The 20,919-nt window shown below is 42.7% G+C and overlaps 1 protein-coding gene across 2 annotated transcripts in view; it reads right to left on the bottom strand.

Moving 5' to 3' along the window:
* The window catches only part of LOC118122046 (E3 ubiquitin-protein ligase RNF43), an 83,537-nt gene extending 62,762 nt beyond the window's left edge, over positions 1-20,775 (bottom strand). The window contains exon 1 of one of the 2 annotated variants that reach the window (XM_035178456.2): positions 18,984-20,775. In XM_035178456.2, coding sequence (XP_035034347.1) covers positions 18,984-19,205 — 222 coding nt within the window. In that variant the 5' untranslated portion in view covers positions 19,206-20,775. The remainder of the gene's footprint in view (positions 1-18,983) is intronic. The other variant, XM_035178457.2, reaches the window with a different exon arrangement.
* Between the last annotated feature and the right edge of the window lie 144 nt (positions 20,776-20,919).

The raw sequence follows: 20,919 nt of genomic DNA, 5'->3' as shown, positions 1-20,919 counted from the left end.
AGGATTTAGACACAGGTTCCAACTGAAAAACCTGCCGTTATCAAAACGGTTTGTTTATTCTGCATCGCCATGACAATATCAGATAAGAGATCTAAAAATATAAGGGGCTTAGGAAGCGGGTAGACGATTACAGAGTAAAGCGTGCAGCTTACAATGAATCTGAATCAATGTGGCGGAGGAAACATGGGGAGATAAAATGTGGAAATGCCTGTTTCCATTGCTACTGGATAAAAACAGTGGCAACAACAACAACAACACAGGTGTGGGGTCAGCTACTCAGTTAACTTTGCTATGAATTATCCTCTGGGAACTGAAGCTTCTGTATAACTTCGAACAATGTTATAGTATAATGTGATGCAAAAATTTCACCTAAATACCATTATGCTGTGCTTTATTTCTCTTTCTGGAAAAACACACTCTGGCTATGTTTAAAAAAAAACTGATATGAAAATCCTTTTATCTATGTACATTAGATAAGCCACATGAATAAGAAAAACAAACAATGCAAAGTTTCCGAGCCATATCTTGAGTACAGTTAACAAAAGGCTGTTATACGCACAATAACGTAATTAACGATCAACAATTAATGCATTTGGTTTTATTAGTATTTTTGTCAGTACAGTCTATAGCTTCTGCATTTTAAAGGGATACAACTGCGTACATGTAAGAGACGAACATGCGTATGCCTTCCTGTGTACACCGGCACACCCATGCCCAGTGTATGTGAGTGCCCAGTGTGAGAGTTCAAGTGATATGCGTTTTCAGGCATGTTAGTTTGGACAGGGATTAAAACTGATACAGAGCCAAAATGCTCATATGGACAGAGATCAATTGGTTTGAAAACGCCATTTAACTTAGCAGTATGGATGTAGCCTCACTCTCGTACAGAGCCGCTACTAAAAAAAAACATTTCTAGCATTCAAATATACATTTCTCTCATGTGAGAAGTCAAAACAGACACAAGCAGGGAAACGGGCAGATCAGAAAAGCAGAGCGATGTTTTTCCATCATACCAGGTCATAAAGTGTCCAAGAGTTGACCCAAGCAAAAGGTGGGGTAGAGAGGGGGCGCTTGGAGTGGGCTGTCTAGTGGAACACATCCCTGCCCCTTGTGGCCAATGATCGCCTAGGAAAATGTCACCCTGAAAAATGATTGACAGGCCACAGCTTTGACTGTTGGTGAATGTTAAGGAGGGAACGAGTATTGCATAACCACACAGCTAGGGGAACATAACTCACAGCTATAGTTGCCTCCCATGTCTCCAATGCCTCCCATTCAGACCACAGCCATGCAATACTATACCTGCTAACAAGGCAGCCTGACATTCTGCCTCCAGTATTTACTTTCCACTGTATTTATGATCTCTTGTCTATTCTGGAACCAACCCGTGTTATATTCCCTTTGATTTGCCTGCCACAATTCCTTCCGTTAAAAATGGTATTGCTTCTCTGTGTCAATGATTGCCCAGCTCTGGATCTGAACTTTTGAACCTTTTGAACAACTACTCTTATACGCCGTGGGGAGGAGAGGCACGGAGAGAGAGTGATCTGGGTTGGGGGTTAACTTACGATTCGCACCATAAAGCTTCCTGAAAGGTTGGTCGGGCAGAACGACCAAGGATATGTTAACCTTTCACCTTCCCACACTGTAGATACACAAGAAACGGTTACATGTAGGTGTGTGTTTTTGTGAAACTGTGTTTGTGTGACACAGTGAGCGTGAAAAGGCAATCCAGACGTGTCTTTCTCCTCCTAAAGAGCAGGTGTTTGTGCAAGCTGTCCCACGAGAGGCAGCCTGGCTACAGTGTTGTGAGATCGCTCCCACCTGTGAAGATCAAATATGAGATATTTATTATACAGGGGGGACTTATCTAGCGTGCCCTATCAGATGGGCTATGTAATAGAGAAGCCCTGGGCAGATCTACTTTCACTGCCCTGAAAGGCACGAGAGGTGACCCAAAAGAAAATCATTATGCCAGAAAACAAAGGCGTGGAGGAGAAACCCTCTGAAGGGTACTGCCCTCTCTCCTACCTGCTCGCAATGCAGACTGGGAACACTGGGTCGCTGCAGGGCATATTATGTCTCTGTGTTTGTGTGGGGGAAGTGTCTGGGTGGTGTGTTTGAGATCTCACTAGTCACCAATTTTCAAGTTGTGCATAATTAGACTGTTTAAAGCAGTGAATGAGTTAAGGGAGGTGGTGAGTAAGTAACTATATATTTTACACATAATTACGTACTGGCAGCGGCTGACATTTAAACTGGTGAGTTGGAATTTAACCATATTTAGGCCTATGCATCTTTGTGCATATTCTTTTATGAAGTCTTTAGTAATAACCAGCTGTAAAAGGCTGCAACTGTTTGTCCTCTGGGCACCAACCAGACACCAGTGAAATGACGTTGGCCTTCTCAAAGTCAAAGCTAGCTCACCACTTACCAGCCCTTCAGCAAAGGTCTCATGCAACCAACACTTGCCACAGTGCCGTATGCAAACTGTTATATAAAAACCTACAAAGAGCTCTGCAACATAGCCAGAATGAAAACAAATGGGATTACTGCCAGTAGGTAGTGGGTTATTTAACTGCAGTCAACACCTGTCAAATCTGTACGCTATTTGTAATTTCCAGTGTACCCAGCCTCTTGCCCAATGTCAGCTCAAATTAACCCCAGCTCCACCTGTGACCATAAAAGGATAAGTGGTGTAGATTATGGATGAATGGACAATTGAGAAAAAAAAACAAGTGCGAGAAGCTACTGTCTCTGGTGCTTTGACAGGGAGAACAAGGCCAGGACTGCTAGGGAGAGGAAGTGAGGTTGGGAGAAGAGAGGGGAAGCAGGCTCCAACGGAACAGAGTAGCGCATGGCCCGAGGATATCTGACATTACCATTTTAGACGGTCCACCACACACACTTCAAAGAGTTTTACATTTACATATCAATTATAAAGAATCCAAGTTCCCTTCAAAGTATGTTCTCCATCACGAGTACCATGTGTACTGACAGATTCAGCCTCAAATGAATAAGCACCTTGTCCAAGTATAATGAGGCAACCACCTGATCAAATAAGCAACATAATCCACAATAATTGACCCACATGGACACATACTGAGTATTGCACAGTGTCTATCTGGCTGCCATCATCTCCTTACTCATTACTCATCCCTCTGCATGGGAATTATTATTTGAAGCATGCACAATCAATTAAATCAAAACTGAAAGAGAAGGAAACAAAGCTGGACATGTAATGATCCAATTCAGGTCACAGCTCTGTCCCTATTACTATAAAACAACTTTCTGAATTCAAAAAAGCAGATACATTTTTCATGGCTCTCATGTTTCATCTAGTTTTCCTACCACTTCTGTATTATTGTCACAATAACTCTCCTGTTCCCTGTTTACTGCCTGCTGGTCGCTCCACCCCAGCCCACACACCTGTCCCTATTTACCTGCTTGTCCCCTCTGCACCTCTACGTTTACAATGACCACTTGTCAGATTGCCTTCATGCTCATTGCCAAGCTCTTCAGACCTCCGTTTGCTTATCTACCTCATTCCTGTTCCTGTTTGCTTGCCTAACCATTCTGCCTGACACCCATTTGTACCGTTGCCTGGTTTGTCTGCCTTGTGAACATTAGTAAAGACCTCTTTTACCTGCCATCATGACTCTATTGTGCTTTTGGGTCTTCTTGAGTTTCTTGGCATATATTATTAGTGCAGTTCAGTTTTTGTACATTAATACCATGCAGTTATGGACACTGAAATTGGTTTCTCATAATGATTTCATCCATTTATGATCAATAGTTAAAGCATATGTTCTTTTCTTTTACTATTTGATGGGAATTCCCTGGTGCAATTATGTAATTACCTCCTAAGAAGGTAGTTTTTTTGTGATCAGTACCTATATTTCTCTACAGTATTAAAGCAAATTTACAGCTTTCGCGTTTTCAGTCGGATGGATCTATACAGCTCACTCATTAATCGGTCATTTGACTTCAATAACTGATCAAATTTGATTAGTTGATCAGTGGTGCTATCTCCTGTCTACTTTCTCCATGGGATAGACTATTTCCAAATCAACTGAGCAGTCAGACTGGATCTCGCCTACCCATGAATTTGTCATCTCGTGATAACAAGTTAATAAAGTCATGATCATCATAAGATATTAATGTTTAATTATCTCGAGATTGTTATACAATTGATTCCTTATCTCAGAATAATGGGCTAATAGAATTAGTTAAATATGCACAAAATTGTAATTTGTTATCAGGATTAATTACATTAGAAATACGTGATAAGAGTTTCATGATGGTGATAGCAGTTTCCAGTCTTGTATTTCCGGTTCAGAAGGTGCTTTTAAATTTTAGATCACAGATGGTGTCTTTATGATGTTGTACAAGATAAGTGGCAAATATGATCAGCTACGTCCGCCCTCAGAATCTGTATAAAACAGAAACCATAAGAGCTTAACCACCTTTCTATCCTGCTGTTATCAATATCACTTTCTCAGCTGCAGATTTGACAAAAGGAACTTCTTGCACATTTGACATACTATCAATTATGGGTTCATTTATTGGCAGAAAAGTAAAAGGCAACAATAAATAATGAATTTCAATACATTTTTCAGGCAAAATGCCCTTAATGTTGTTAGTTTTTCACTTTACACTACACATCTGGTGGGTTAATGTCTTTTAAACCACTTTGTAACTTGCTTTTGAAAGGGGCTATGTAAAGAAAGTTATCAGTTGCATCATGGTGAACCGTATTAAATGTTGAGTTTCCAACAAGATAATGACTGATGTTGCTGTTATTGCTGGACTGCATTGAGAGTAGCAGCATGATTACAAATCAACAGGTACTTTCAATAATACAAAACTACAGCATGTCATTAAAAACTAAAAAAAAACAGTTATTTCAGGGATTGGGCTGAAAACATGGTGTTTTTGCTCTTTCAGTGTTTCATACTGTGACCACACCAAAGAAAATGAATCCAAACATAAAAAGGGTTTATAAAAACAAGTGTGAGTGGCTGAGGTACCTGCCAAGGACAGTTTAACCAACATGTGCATGTTCGAGCAAGGGGATTAGGACACAGAGGGAGAGAGCGAAAATGTGAAGAGGGAGAGAGCGAGAGAGAGAGAGAGAGAGAGAGAGAGAGAGAGAGAAGAGGGAGGAGGGAGTGCTCAGATAGTGCTGCAGCGCTGGGATAGGTCTTGAAGCAGAAACTGTAGCTGTGGCCCTTTTGGAAGGACTCCAGGGCTTGTAGTGCAGGTCTCCTTTGATAATGGGCCACAGTATGTGTAAGAGTGTTGGGCTCCAGCCAAGGTACACAGCCCTTTTGCTAATAGTTAACAGAGTGGGCAAACAGTGGAAGTCAGCGGCATGGAGGTAGGTCAGGGAACTGCAGTCAACACAGTGTGTATACCCTACACCCCCTCCCCTCTCTCTCTCTCTCGCTCTCTCTCTCCCTCTGACAGATCTCGGCTCAGTTCCTGACTTGTAGGTTTGAACTGACGCTTCATAAACATGCTGTTGACTCATGCAGGACAAAATGTTGTAATGAGCACTCAACAGGACATTCTTAATAAAATACTGCAGAATATAAACAGTCCTCCAACAGGGTGACAACCCTATCTAACTTCTTCCAAAACCTGTTCATTTCTAAATGTCATGTGTTGCAAATCTATTCCCGGAATCCAGAAAATAATCATAACACTGCAACATAGAAGCTGTGATGTCTATGACAGTTCAAATTTGGAAGAAGGTCGATAAAACTGTTAGACAACAAATATGCTTTCCTCTCCACTGTCAAGTGCTGTGAACACACAGATTTAAAAGTTACTAAATCCACACTACATATAATAAATTCACATTGCAAGCATGTGCAAACACAAGAATGCATAAAAGGATTAATTGACACTACATTAACCGAGTACATGAGGATGGAGATCAAATGCTTCAAATTAATGCATTCCTCTATTATAATGCTCAATACACAACTTGAACTACTGACACTGATAAGTTATCGAAACATTTTATTGAGCACTACAAATTTCATCTAATGTTCTACTGCTTTATTATTCAGTGTTATATACTTTCAAAGACTTAAAGCTTGTATATACATGTTCTTAATTAATATAGTAAGCAGCAACTATTTTCTATGTAATGTGCATGTGTGTGCATGTTAGAGCATGCGAGTCCCTCCCCTTAAAATTGTTGGCCCTCCCCATGTTTATAAATCAAAATGGCTCCAGATCAAATTGGGCGTGATGTAAACATGACACATGCATAATTTTTGTCCGTAATGTGGCGTCTTTCAGAGAACACTGTAAATACACCTGGCCACCACGGTGCTGTTAAACGCCTTATACCGTCTTTGGGCTACACACAGCACAGCACGACTATGCTAACAATATTAGCCATAATATGTAGCTGCTAGGTGCCATGCAGGCCCGCTGAAAGTGTCCTGCGCTAACTCTTGCAGCCCTGAAACAAGTTTTTAAAAAAAAACACATGTTTATTGACTGAAGAGGAGCACAATTTTAAATTGTAGCAGTCTGCTGGATGGTTTTCTAATGGCTCTCTAGTACACAGGGTCACTTTATTCAGCTGTGACACTGGTTGTTTCTTTGAGGGCAGCTTTCATTTGGCAGAGTTCATGAATGTTTTGTTGTTTCTTTTACCACAATGTTAGCCTATCCTGGTGATTCTTCATGGTCAGACTTACTCTGGTGGTGGAAGACATGCTACGTTTGTGCGAGTTGTGTGTGTGAGTGTGCATGTGCCTCTTGCTTTTAAGTAGCCGTACAGTCCCAGACAGTCCAAGGACTCAAGAGCGGTAGACGTGTCATTACCCAATCCTCTGCCGAGCTGCTGCTCTAATCTCAGAGTGAGCAGACCAAACACCAAACCACACACAGCTCTGCTTTAGTCTTTAGAGCTGGCTTTCAGGGCTGCGCTGGTGTAATGCTGTGCTAACCCTAACCTAGGGCACAGAACAAAGAGCAACACCACGCTCCACCCCACTTCCCCAGAGCAATCTGGGGGTTTAAATAGCAGGCTGTGAGGGAATGAGGCTTGGCAGCTCCAGTCACCAACAGACCATCTCAAAGTAGAAAGGAGCCCATATAACTCCAAACAGCCCTAAAAGCATACCATGTTAGCTGTCAAGTACTACTTTCTGTTTTGGAGTGGCTCCCACAAAGGAGGTTATCAGGTGAACGGCCCTGATGAGATGGCCCCACTCTCTCAAACACAGACTGCCTTTTGATCCGCCTACCTGATTCCAGTCAACGGCTGCACACTCACCAAGGGCAGCTGACATTGTAACAGCAAGGATCAGTTTTTTTACTTGGAGGCTGCAGGAAGCATTATGTTGGACTAAATGTAAACACACACGGTTTATGTAACCCAGATGTAGATGATGTTCCATTGCTCTATCACTACCCAACAAAGGCTATTTGAAGGGAATAATCAGAATGTATTTCTAGTGGAAAAGCAGCACAGCATGCTGGCATGAAAACGCAAAGATAGTAATGCATATTTTAAGTGACTTCAACAATGAGATCATTTGTGTTTCTGTTGCTGACTAGTGTTAGCTGATAGTGTTGGCTGCACCACACTCCAAAGCGTTAAACGTGAGGGGAGTCAGTGACTGTGCAAGCCTCTCTCAGAGCACCCTAAACAGCAGCATGTCAGCATTCCTACTGGGTGCCAACATATTTACTTTGGAACACAGAGGGAGGTGCTGTGAGGGACTGCCTCTAATTAGGAATAGCCAGTCAGGAGGTCATGGCCAATTGGAAAGTGTCTCCAAATTTGTGGTCCTTTGGACAGCACAATCAAGGACAGTCCAGTGTGGGTTTAGTTGTTTTTGGAAAGTGCAACACGGTGAGGGGCATGACTATGCTGAATCAGATATTTCACCAAGAGTAAAACTAACAAACCGCTGGTGGCAGCATTGTTGCCACATATTTAAATACATTTACAAAGTCTTACCTGCCTTGACCTGCATTCCTCGGACAGTTATAGGGTCTGTGTGATATTTGTCTTCACTATCACAAGAGAATTAAAACTGTAGTGTCCATTTGAGTATAGCTATTTGGTGATTCAGATGCCAGCCCTTGAAACCAATTTGATGTTTGCCCTTTATTTTTATCGAAGTAAATTAACTAGATGAACTAGGCAGTCCAATTCAATTTGTGATTAAAGAAGTTGTGAGCTTTGATGTGGATTTTATCAGTCCCCTTATTTAGGACACATCCTCTAGGGTTTGCCAATTTGAGTTGCTCCACCCTTCACATGTCCTAAGTATCAAAATGATCCAAAATTAAATGATCCAAAGTGGATCCCAATGGATCCTAATGTATTAAAGTACGCTTTGATCCATTTGTCTCTATTTAGGTATTAAACACAGAACTGCCAGGAGGATGACACTGTACCTGACCTCAATCACACACAGTATAATTTAGCTCCAGTCCAGACTTTGGTCCTGAACTGGGTCTCTGTTCCACAGAAGCAAAAGAGCCCATAATAATTATAAAAATAATCTTCATTTAAGATTAATTTGAGCTCTTATTAAAACAATTCAAATTACAAAGGGCATCACAAGGAGGCAATCAACATAAATAAGTCATAAAATCGTCAGGATAAAAAAAAAAACATATATAAAAGGTTAAAAGAAAGTTAAAAAAAAACAAATTCAAGTATCAAGGCTCTCTGATAAAAGTGTGTCTTAAGAAGAGACTTAAAAGAAATTATTGAGTCAGCTCATTCCAGAGCCTCAGGGTCCTGACTGCAAACACTCTGTCACCTTTTGTTTTTGGTCCCAGCATGTATGATAAAAAAACTTCTCAGAACTGACCCTAGGGGCACACCAAGGTTAATAGTAGAAAACGGGTCCACTTTTGCAAACTCACAACTGCCCGCAAAAAATAAACATACTTCACTTCTCACCCGCTTTCTCCCTGTGTATTTTTACAAATACATTTTTTTACCCAATAAACAAACTGTGGGTGCCCGAGCTGTTGCTGGACTCTACACGTTGCCTCCTGTTTGACAGTAGGTACTGTGTATCAGTAAATAAAGATCTCTACAGCTAATTCACTCTAAGTGCCTGAAGAACTCCCCTCTAATGAGACTTATTTAGAGAGTTCGATTTGGACCACTGTGCTGTGGTGTAACATTCACTCAAATGAACAAGTAGAAGCAGGGTGATCAGTGGTACTGGTGGTAGTGGACAGGAAAGGTGTGTGAAATGAATTTGTGATCATGTATATATGCATATACAGTGACCATGTGACAGCAGCTCAAATTCTCTCAGCAGGTCACATGGGACTGTCTCTGCAGCACTGAGTTTGCATTTTCATCAAAAACTCGCTGAAGGGGAAGAGGAACACTCTCCCTCCCTGCAGGTGAAGTGAGATGAACACATCAGTTAAACACTCGTCTGGCAGATAAACTAGCCCTTTGTCTAATTCAAAAGCATGCAACTTCCATTTAGTCCAACTGAGAGAACAGCCGTCCATCATGCTGCCAGGCATGTGACAGGAAGTATGATGATCAGTCATGTTCACAGAGAACAATCATTCACCTCCTGCTCACAGAGTAGTAATTAGGAGAAGACTACAAAGGGGCGAAAACACAGTCCACATTCAAGACAAAAAAGAAAGGGGAAAGAGTTTTTTCAATTTACAGATTATATAGCAGAAAACTACCTGTTTTATTTAAAACAGAGTTAACTGTTGAGAAGTTAGCTCCTAGTCTGCATCAGGCTTTGCCCACGACATTTTGGGATGTGCAGAATCAAACTATTATAGGGTCCTTCTGTGTTCACTAGTGAGTTACAGTCTATAGTCTGCTTTTCATTTTTCATTTTTCATTTCTGCTCGAATAGCAGGTGAATGGACAGTCAAGGAGTGAGAGAGTGCTGCTGACTTGCCTTCCCACATTCAAAATGCCAGAGAAGATAAATGACCAGCTCCGCTCATTATATAGGGTGGAAATAATAATTTACTAACTTATATCATATGTTGTAGTGTGATCCAAATAATCATTACAGAAAGACATTGAAATGATTTGAGAGGCACTGGATTATTTACACGGTATTAACACATATGTATTTTCAACATGATTTAATTTTTTTAAAGATCACAGTTATTGTCAATACCCCTTGTCTTAAACCATTCATCTCATCGTTGGCAATAAGGCTAAATCAGACCTTGTTGTAGAGAATACATACAGTAACCTTTATGTTAAGCATTTCTAATTAAGTAAATTAATCTTAACACGAAGCAGGAACGTATGAGGCCCATTAACGCAACACTGAGGGCTTTCTGAGAAGAAGGCAAAGAGAGGTCAGAAGGGGACATGCTGCTTGTTGCTCGGAAGTGACCATGTGACTTTTGGAGACATAAAGAATTTTTTGTCAGCTGAGTTATCTTCCTGGTTCTGAGGTTACAATATGGCTTTTGTAGTCAAGCAGCACGGAAAGATCTAAGTCACTTTGATCCCGCTTAATAGAGTTTGGTAAATGATCTCTGTATGGGAGCTCCGCCTCCTGCTCACACACACACACAGGCTCACTTATGCTTGTACACATACATAAAGAATCAGACGGTCACACAGGTAAAAGCTCTTCTTGCGGATCGCTGAGCTGAGCGTTCGAGCAGAAAAGTAGAAAATTTGCTTCCTCTCACAAGACTACTCTGTGCTCACTGCAAATCCTGCTTTCGCTGTGCCGCTCTGGCGCAAACTAATCAAAGACACGCCATACATACAAGTATTTGCCTTGTCATACAGGAACAAAATAACTTACGTCAATTTACAATGCATGAAATTAAATTGCTGGGAGGTGCTATAGCTACACATTTGCCAAAGCAGTGGCCACAAAGCCAAATACGAATAAAAGGTCTGAAAGAGTGACTGGGGGAGCCACAGGGAGCCCGAGAGAGGGAGGGAGTTTGTCAGAGAGCATTTATCTGTGGTATGGTGATGACTCTTTTCCTCCGACCTCTCAGCAAACTAAGCGCTTCCTGTCTTTTGAGTACATGTCGCCAATTTTGTCCTCCAAACTAAAGCACATGCAATGAATTACAACCGTTTTAAAGAGCTATCAAGAAACAAGAGAGAGCTGGTTAAAGGAGAGGAGGTGAGGAGGTGGAGGAGGAGGAGGAATTTGAAGCTGCGTTCCTGGGAGAAAGAGGAGCGAGACGAGCAGAGAAAAGATAAACTGAGGAGAAGGATCTGAGTCTTTGATCTTAGAGGGAGCAGAAAAGGCTGCTCCTGCCATTACAGGCAGAGCGCAAGTTAATACTGAGTGACTGCATGATTAAGTCAACACTGACACCATCTATGATGACATTTGGCTGAAAGGCACAGAACTATCTATTAACTGTCTGATAATATGACAGCAAGGACAAATAAGGTCCCAGATAATTACAAACAGTGGAGGAGTTCAAATCAACACCAGATCTCAAACTGAAATTTATAAAAGAAACGTAGGAGAGCCAAACCAAACCATTAGTCCAAAGTCCATTAAAGTTGAGCTTTTATTAAACTAAAGTATGGTTGAAAAATATTTTGGCAAAAGCAAAAGGAGGGACACACATGCTTATTAAACAATGGCTTGACCATAAAGCATGTCAAAACTCATTTATCTAGAAGACAGAGATCTTAAGTTGCACTTGTTGAAAACTGTTCTTCAGATGGTGTGAGCTGGGATTTGGAGGGAGAGGAAAAGGAGCCCTATTCTTTTTTGTAATTTAATAAAAAGTTCCATGAAACTGTCAGAAAAACACAAAATTCAGGTGTCGAGATAATCAACAAAACCAAAGGTCACAGCCATGCTAGCAGCTCTGTAAAGCTTATACCCCTTTAACACCAAAATTAGTGGGTATACGCGGCTTTCTTCAAACAAAGGTAAATCCATCCAATCGTTTTCTGAGACATTTTACTCAAAGCAAAAATGTCAACCTGGTGTCCCAACACAAAAAGTAAGAGGGTCACCGAAGACATTAGGATATATTGTCGAGGAAGCCTCATAAGCTATGTGGGGGCCACGCAGACTGCAAAGGCCAAACCAAATGAGGTGGTCTGGTCCAAGGAGGATTTTCATGATTGGTTTCACAAGCTTGTCCTGCCCTTATAGCTGTTGCCTAACAACATATTGGCCAACAATTTGGCCACGATGAGAAAGTTTTATGATGCAGCCCTTTAAATTCAAACAAACCTTTTGTCTGTATATAAGTTTGTGACAATGTGTTAGTTAGATTTAAATAGATATTTCCCAGGACAAGAGAAAACTTTGAAACTGCTGGTGGTGCGAGATAAAAAGTCAGTGGTCCACCGATAGCTACACTATATTCAATGGTAATCCATCCCATAGCTGTTGACATATTTCAGTCTGGTACAAAGTGGCAGAGAGATCAATACAGCTATTCCGAGAGCCAAGTTGCTACCACAGCTAGAGTGGTTAATTTTAATATGTTTCATTTGCTACTTTTGTCTTTTGAGGTTAGCAACTTAAAACAGACCAACAGAACAATATCTGGAAGCACTTAACTTACAGTTATCAGTTATTCAGTCATCGCATCAAATCTGCCCCTTCGTGATCGGCCCGATCAGTATGAGGATAGATTGAAATCTATCTGAATGAGAGGGAGCTAGACCCAGGAGCAAGAGCGAATTAACCTGACCTCCCTGATTGGTCTGATGGTATCATTGTTTATAAAAATAAGAATTTAACCTATCCCTGTAATCATAACCTTTCATCTGGAGGGGAATACAAATCAGACACAGCCAACTTTCCCACAAGTAGCATCTGAACTCTCCACCTATATGGTGCCATTGTCATCTGTTGCAACATGGTTCTATGTAAATCTCTATAAGTGTGACCTTGATCCCCAGGGAAGGGTCAGCTTGACCTCCATGCCAGCTATGGATCAGCAGCCTTTTCTATGTGCTCCCAGTGGATCGATTTCAACTGGAAAGAGACAGGTGCTCCACTTGACATGCACTGTCTGGACAGATTCAGAAAAGGTCACGCATGATGCCAGTCTCCCTGGGAATGCAAAAATGTCAGGGTACTCTCGACTGTTTATCGCTTTTTTACATAATTGAATTCCACTCAACTGGAACGTACCCTGGCCCCAACTGGTGCTGTCAGGTACGGTGCCAACAAAGAAAAATATAGGCAGGTGTGAGAATGTTTGTATTTGGTCTTTCATAGCCAGCACTGACTCATTCCTCCCCATTGTAATGGATGCCACATTATAGCACAACTTTAAAAAGCTGAGTAAAGTGCTGCTCTTTCAGTGCAATGGTGGTTTCTTAGAGGGACAGACGATAAAAGTGCTCAGAAAGAGGAGCGGGAAAAAGACTATCATTAACATTTCATTTACGTGTGCGATATTAAATGTGTATTTAAATTCTTCAACCACTCCTTGTGAGACCGATGAATTTAAAAAGCATGCACACACAACCTTGTACTTCTATCATATTGAGAACTCTCATTGGCATAATGCATTTCCTAGCCCCTTACCCTAGCTATAACCATCACAACTACATGCCTTACCCTAACCTAAACCTGAGTCTAACCCTTACCCTACGAGCAAGTCATAACCCTTAAGAATCCCATTGAAATTGGTTCAGAGAGTGAGGACTGGCCAAAATGTCCTCACTTTCCCAAAATGTACTCACTCCATAAGGTAGGGTCTCAAAATGGTCCTCAAAGATATCTGAACAATTAAACACACACACAGTTGTGAGGACAATCCCTCACTTTAATGTGAAATTTTCTAATGCTTGTTTCTGCTCTGATGTTGCTTTTTTCCTTCTCTGTTCTCTCCAACTCACCCTTTCTGTGGGCCGGTTCAAGGATTAATCCAGTAGTAATGCCTTTAGCATGTGTCTGTGTGCATGTGTGTTTGCATTCTCTACGTGTGTGCTACAGAAACATGGAATTAAGTATGTTACTCTTTTGTGTCTGAAGGAGTGAGTGAAGCAGTGATAGGGACTGTCTACAGAAGTAGCAGAGGCCTTCCTCTGTTATTTGCACGAGGAGAGCTATGAAAAGTTGACAAGAATGTGTTGTATAACATTCAAGAATTCCAGACCTGGGCTAATGACTTAAAAAGAAGGGGGCCAGCAGGATTAAGGGACTTGCCATGTTTCCCTGACCTGCCTCTCCCATCTTCCCAGTGCTGCCGCGATGGTAAGAAACATCTCAACAGCCATCTCTTGTGGAAGAGGGTGGGCAAGACAGCACTAGCCCCTGCTTCCTGTGCTGCAGGCTGCAGCTTTGTCAGATGCCTGCCCAGGAGAAACCATTACTCCAGAGCTCGTCTGATAGCTTGGACACACATGGGGGTGTGTTCGAGGAGGGTGCCAGAGGCAACACAGAACAGTGGTCTCACATCGCTATAGAGGAAGGAGATGGCAGAAAAGCAATAGCAAACAGGTTGAGCTGATGAACATATGGAAATACAAAAGACAAACACGTCTTGACTGTGGGCCACATAAAAGAATGTGAAGACTTCCATTGACAGCAGTGAGCATGTTTCGTTGTTATATGCTGGATTTCAAGGCGACGACTGACCCTGAACGTCCTCCATTTCTACACAAACAGCACTTAATTACTCTTCTTTAACCGTCACTGTGGCGAAGCGGACGGAAATTGTGAGCTTATAGAGATTTGATTCATTCCTTTATGTAACTGCCAATTTCACTAAGTGCCAGAAAGGATGGATGGGGACGTGACTCTGCTGCTGTGTGTGTTGAGGTCTCATATGGCGTCCATACCAGCGGACATGGCAGAGCTTTGCATGATAGACATAGTTGCTGTGCATGTAAACTGGGCACTGCAGCAAAACTCAGAGCATGATCCCTTCCCGTCTTACTGTTACTATACTGTAAAAGTCAGACCTCAGTGAGTGCAGCTGCTTGCCAGACTTGAAACTAGTTCCAGATTCATAAGCAAGCAAATAACTGGAGGACAATAAAGTGACAGCAAAGCACTAACTTCAATGTGAAAATTTAGCAGTAAACATTAGCTTTAATCCCATATGCAGCCGTTTTACTGAAAATATGTTCCTGTCAATGTTACAAATCATCCACACGCCCATTATGGGATACATATCAAACTATGTCCCGAAACTGAAAAAAAGCCTTTGAAAGCTTATCTAATAAAAAAGGTTGTGCATGAGTGAAACTAAGTTTTGAACCATTGCATAATGTTGCAAAATCCCAAATAACCCAGTATGAAACATGTGATGGGACTGTACTTCAGCGACGAGCAAACAGAGTAAATGCCCTTGCCTCCAGGATCCCAACTTTTTTTCCAGACTATCAGTTTTGGCTTTTCAGATCAGCAGGACAACGCTGCCAATAATTACGTGATTTGCACGTTGACCTAAAGATTAGCCCTTTCAAAACTCAAGTTTGAATGTTTGTGAATATACGTGCACCAGTTTTCAGATCACCCTTTACAAAGTTTCAAACCCAAAAAACAAAAGCAATTGGGAGAACAGTGAAAACACTTTTTTTTTAGCTTATCAAAATATTATGCAAGGCTTCAAATCTTTGTTTCAATCATGCAAAAATCTTTTTTCTTAAATTTCAAACATTCCAACAGAGTTTCAACCTTTTTTTCGGTTTCAGAGTATGGTATGATATTTATCCCATAGCCGATTGCTACACACTGTCTATCAAATCCTCCAAAAGTTTGATCGATTTTGGGACACGTTCAAAGAACATTGAGTAACCCCAAGCAAACCAGAAATATGAGCGAAATATTCCAGTATTTACTTACACAACAGTTACAAGGAGTTGATATGAAACTAAAAACACTCCAGGCTACTGCACACACTTCAGGAAAATCTTCAAAATCTATTTGTCACAGGTACAGACTGTGCACAGCAGTGAGCCCAGCAATGTAAAGCAGCGAGGAGCCCCAAGGAGCCTTGGACAGGATGTTATCTCATCCAGGGAGATAGGAAGTATGTACAAAAAAATCTAGAGGGAGGGGGAGGAGAGGGCCCATTTGGGAAGTGCAGAGTAAACAGTCTCGGTTTTTAATCATCCCGGCTCACGTTCGGAACTGGACTCACTTTGATGTTCTCCCTCAGCGCCCCCCCTCCGCCCTCCCATCCCTCGATCCCAAACGGCTGTGGTGAGGGCCAGCCAGGGGGGAAACATGCAGAAAGTGTCCTCGGACAGTCGAGGGAGGCACACAGTGTCTTGTGGGACACCGAGAAGGGAGATGAAAGAATGCAAAGTGCAGCGTTAACTGGTGTTCAGTCAATTGCTAGGCCTGCCTTAATTATAGCTGGTGTATTTAAGTGAGCTCTCAAAGGTCAATGCAAAATTTCAAAGTACAAAGCTACAAAAATACGACATGAGGGAGAAAAGAAAAAGTCAAAACGTCTTTAAATGAAAACAGGTGGAATCTTTATGATGTCTTTTAATCGGGTACAATGCCTGTATGAAGATAAACAATTTACAATCCTTTATAGTTTGAAGTTATCCTTCAAGCCTTTGCACTTCTCTTGTACTTGTATTTGTCCAAATAGTTCTGGCCAGACCCCAGCCAGTGTTCCAATGAACGTGTTCATTCAGAGGACAGGGCAAACTTCCAGGGAGTTCACAGTTTTAATAGATCAGAGGGAAATGCGCACCAAAGCAAAGCCTCATCGCTTGAACACACAGACGGAGACTCTTTCCTACACCCTCTACTTTGAGTTTTTACCTTACATGCATTGCCAAACAGGATTACAACAATACCTCGTGGTAAGAGCAACAGCTCCGACTCTACCTTTAGAAAATGTTATACTTCCCAAATAAAATGTTGCTAAAATGCCAAGTAACTGTGGCTTATCAAAACTGGTTGCCATGCTTCAGCATGGTCCAGAGAAAAATCTGTAGACGAAACCAGACGAAACTACAGCCCCACAATAGACATCTAGAGCTTTGGTTTCATGGTTATTATGATGCATTAATCGGCTGGACAGTTTTATCACAGTGGAGAGATCGTAATCTGTAATTGAAAGGGGACATTGTGAGGCAGCATATATATGTATGGAACTCCACCTCCTTTACAGCCTTCAACCCCCTCGTCCACTGGAAGACAAGAACATTAAAGCAGAGCAGCTTGCCGAGGCAATGAGGACCTGTTCGAACAGGCCTGCCCTGCACAAAGAGCATCCTGCAGCACAACACCACCTCTGTGCACTGTGGGAAGAGAGAGTTGGACAAAACTATACCTTCCTAACCTTGAACAGAACCACAATCACTGGTCTGACTAAGAGAAACAAGAAAGCAAAGGTTCAGACAAAACCAACTCTGCTGACATTTTAGCCTGCAAAAGGAAAAAAGGGGGGGAAAAAGGGATCTTATCAGTGGAGGATTAGACTGTCGCCATTCTGACTGTGGTATAGATGAAAGTATTAGCTGGCCCTGTTGCACTTTCCTTCACACCTACAGGGGAGTATGTGCAGATATCCCTTCTACAATCTTGATCAAGTCTCATCAACCATATGCCAGCTTAATATGCACTGTATCTTAGTATGTACAGTATGTTGCTGAAGCGTTCTTCTGAGACCTGGTGAAATTGGGTTAATATCTTTTTGTGAATTTACAGAAAATGTGTATTTTGTCCTTCAGATCTGTACAAAAACTGTGCAAGGTTTTACTGAGGGAAATATAAAGAATTCTGGAAATCCCAGAAGTGTCTCTGATCTCAGCTGCTCAGTGTTTCACCTCAACTACATGTTTCCAAGATCCCACACAGGCCCATTAAAGTTGCATTTTTTTAACTGGAGAGGCAAACAGCACCAACGTTTCACCATCCCTAATACTGGGCTTTCTCTGTGGGGAAAGCCATGTAAATCCTTATCAATTATGGGAAACTGACGCATCTGGCTCACCATTCACAAAACCTCCCACACCTGGTGAGTGAAGAGAGACAAGATCCTACAGTGCCGCGTATCTGTCGTCCTGTTTCTTTGGAAACAGCAAATAAATTGACGCAAGCGGGCTTTATGGCCCAGGACCCTTAATCCACTCCTGAATCCTAAATATGCACAGTGAATAGACTACATACTTTACATTAACATGGTAGTGACATGCTGTGTTTAAAATGATTTGCGGTGTTGATTAATATTCCTCGACCACACCTTGGTATCAAAAAATGTTGGAAGAACATTAGAAGTCATAAATAGTAACTGCAAAACAAAGCTGTTGCCTCAGAAAAGATACACCTACGAAAGTTGGCAACCTTAATCAAACCGTAAGTAAAAATAGACTGAAAACAACCTAACCTCAATAACAGCTGTGTGTCATCACTATTGTTCAAGGAATTTAGATATTCTGTCATCACACGCTGAGGGCTGAGTGGAAAGGGTAGTACTGTGTACTGTAACCCATAGTCACTGCAGTATTTTGATGGCATAGAGCAACAATTCAGGTGTTAACATCATCTAGTTCTAATCAGACAGTGGATGCTGTGTAAACAGCCTTTTTTAGCTTAGAGAAACATGTGGCGCCAACAGTCCCTCCACAGAGGGATGGAGGCACTGAAAGACAGGACAGTGTGGCAGCGAAAACTAATTGTCGAAATGATGCTTTTTACATGGAGCCCCAATAAAATGGGATTTTAATGTTGAATTATGTCTCCCCAGTTGGCATCGAACAGCAGTGATGGGAGTAGGGACGAGTCCAGTGGATCTCTTGACAGTTCAATATTTGTTAAATACTCTACCATGAGAGAACAGTCTAGTAATAATGTACTGATCTGTGCAGAGTCTCTGTTATGTGTCCACACAGAAGAACTTAAGTCAAACACATGATCAACTCTACAACAGGTGCGCACCCCCACCCTGTACGCACCAACAACCTTCAGGAATCGACTTTTCAGGTGTTTGGACATTAATCAGGTGTGAGGATGAGAAGCCGTGTTGTGATCATACAGAGTAGATTCCTCCTTAAGACATCTTACCTGCATTAGTTTCCCATCCGCGTAGCCGGCGCTTCCTCCCACGAACACCCCCTCCAGGGTGATGGGCTTCCCCGTCGGCTCGTTCTTCAGCAGTGTCACCTTGATGACCGCTCGGAGGGCCGGCCGCTCGGACTCCAGGCCCGGCTGGCCCAGCACCACCTGCAGGGCCGCCATGAGCAGCCACGGCCAGAGCCCGGCCAGGCGCCGCTGGGGGACGGTCATGGCCTCGGCTGCAGCGGCGGTGCCCGGCCGCACATGGTGGACTTCAAAGCAGGCAAGCACCGCGGATCAAAACAAGACAAATATGTACACACGTCCCACTTCTTCTTTTCTGCCTCGGCGACTACTGCGAAGTAGATGCGATCCAAGCGTTTACAGCTGGAGGACTGCCAGCATAACTCAAAGTCATAACTCAAACTCCCATTCAGCACCAGAGTTAATATTCAAACTGTACAGGGTGCAGAAGTGCGCGTCGCTCAGTGCCCACATGGAGCCGGCCGCATCGCCTCCACTAAACTGATCCGTTCCCTGATTTAACGGCGAACTTTTATCCAGTGTCATTAATGTGGGCGACGGAGCAGTGCACGCACACATGCACCGTGAAGACGCGTCGTGTTGTGTTAGGAGCTTGAAGTTTGCACTGGTTTCCCGCAGACGCACAACGAATGTCCTCATGTGGAACGCGTTGGCCTTACGCTTCAACCAGTATCCTTTACGCAGAAGGAGGGCAGGTCCCGGCGAACAGCGATGCGTCGATCTTCACCCGTATCCCGACTGCTGCGTGTTATTGATCGTTATTTAAAAAAAACAGTGCGCACCGGCCACTGTGCCGCGCGGTCACGTCTGCGGACCGGACACGAGTTGACAAACGGCGTCAGAAGGCAGCTCGTCCCGGCGGCGCCACATTTTCTAGATAAATCCAGAGAAAACGCAGTGGGGCTTGAACTTCAAAGGCTTGGTTACAGGTTGCCGCCGGAAACTGATGAGGCGTGTTGACCCACAATGGAGAGACAGAGGGTCCGACTCAACTTGTACAACCATGGGGAACGAGAAGAATAAAACCCTCGCCGTCAGTACATCGTAGTAGCAGATGGACAGTTGACTCACTTGACTTGTATCTTAGTAACTACGCTGACCCCTGTCGCAGAGCCATCAACTCTCCATTTAAACCTGATCACTGCCAAAAACAAAGAGAACACGGGAGGAGGAGAAGACAGGACGGACAGAGGAGGAGGAAAAAAAGGACATTCCCGAGTCCAGCGGCTCCGCTGCGCTGAGAGAGAGAATTGGATACGATCCTCCAGAGGACAGAAAATGAGTCGCTTGTCAAAACAATCTTCAGCGAGAACGGAGAAGAAACTCTGGAGGAAAAAGTGAAGTGGAAGTTCTCCAAACTCCTCGTGATTCCCAAGTTGATAAAGTGGAGAGACGCAGTGTGCAGATCTCTCTCTCTCTCTCTCCCTCTTTCTCTCCCTCTCTTTCTCTTTCTCTCCCTCTCTCTCTTTCTCTCTCTCTCCTGGGAGCTCATTGACGGCCTCTACCTGCTCACTGTCCTGATGCCTTCATGTGTTGTAGGAGTTTGGGAATTCTTTAAAAAAAAAAAACTGGACCAAAAAAGTAACAATGCGTTTGGAAAGGTCTGAGAAGTCATCTGAATCGATTGTGATGCTGGGTGTTCATATATGCTGCTGACAGTGATGCAAAGTGAGACACAGCTGAAATTTGCCTTCTCTGTCTCCAGTCAAACTTACTTCCTACGGGCTTCGATTTGTAGGCTGCGCCACACAACACTGAAGTCCAACAAGAAAAACAAAAGTTGTAGAAATGTAATAATGGAGCTTCCGAGTAGCACGTGAAGGCACCATTAAATGCGGAGGGAGGAGCAGCAGCGCGGAGCAAGAACTAGTGAGTGGCTCCCTCTAGCGTCTAAAATCCT

This window comes from Hippoglossus stenolepis, chromosome 15 (genome assembly GCF_022539355.2).
Source record: "Hippoglossus stenolepis isolate QCI-W04-F060 chromosome 15, HSTE1.2, whole genome shotgun sequence".
Taxonomy (NCBI): Eukaryota; Metazoa; Chordata; class Actinopteri; order Pleuronectiformes; family Pleuronectidae; genus Hippoglossus; species Hippoglossus stenolepis.
Note: the sequence above shows the minus strand (reverse complement) of the source record. Positions and strands in the feature narration are given on the sequence as shown.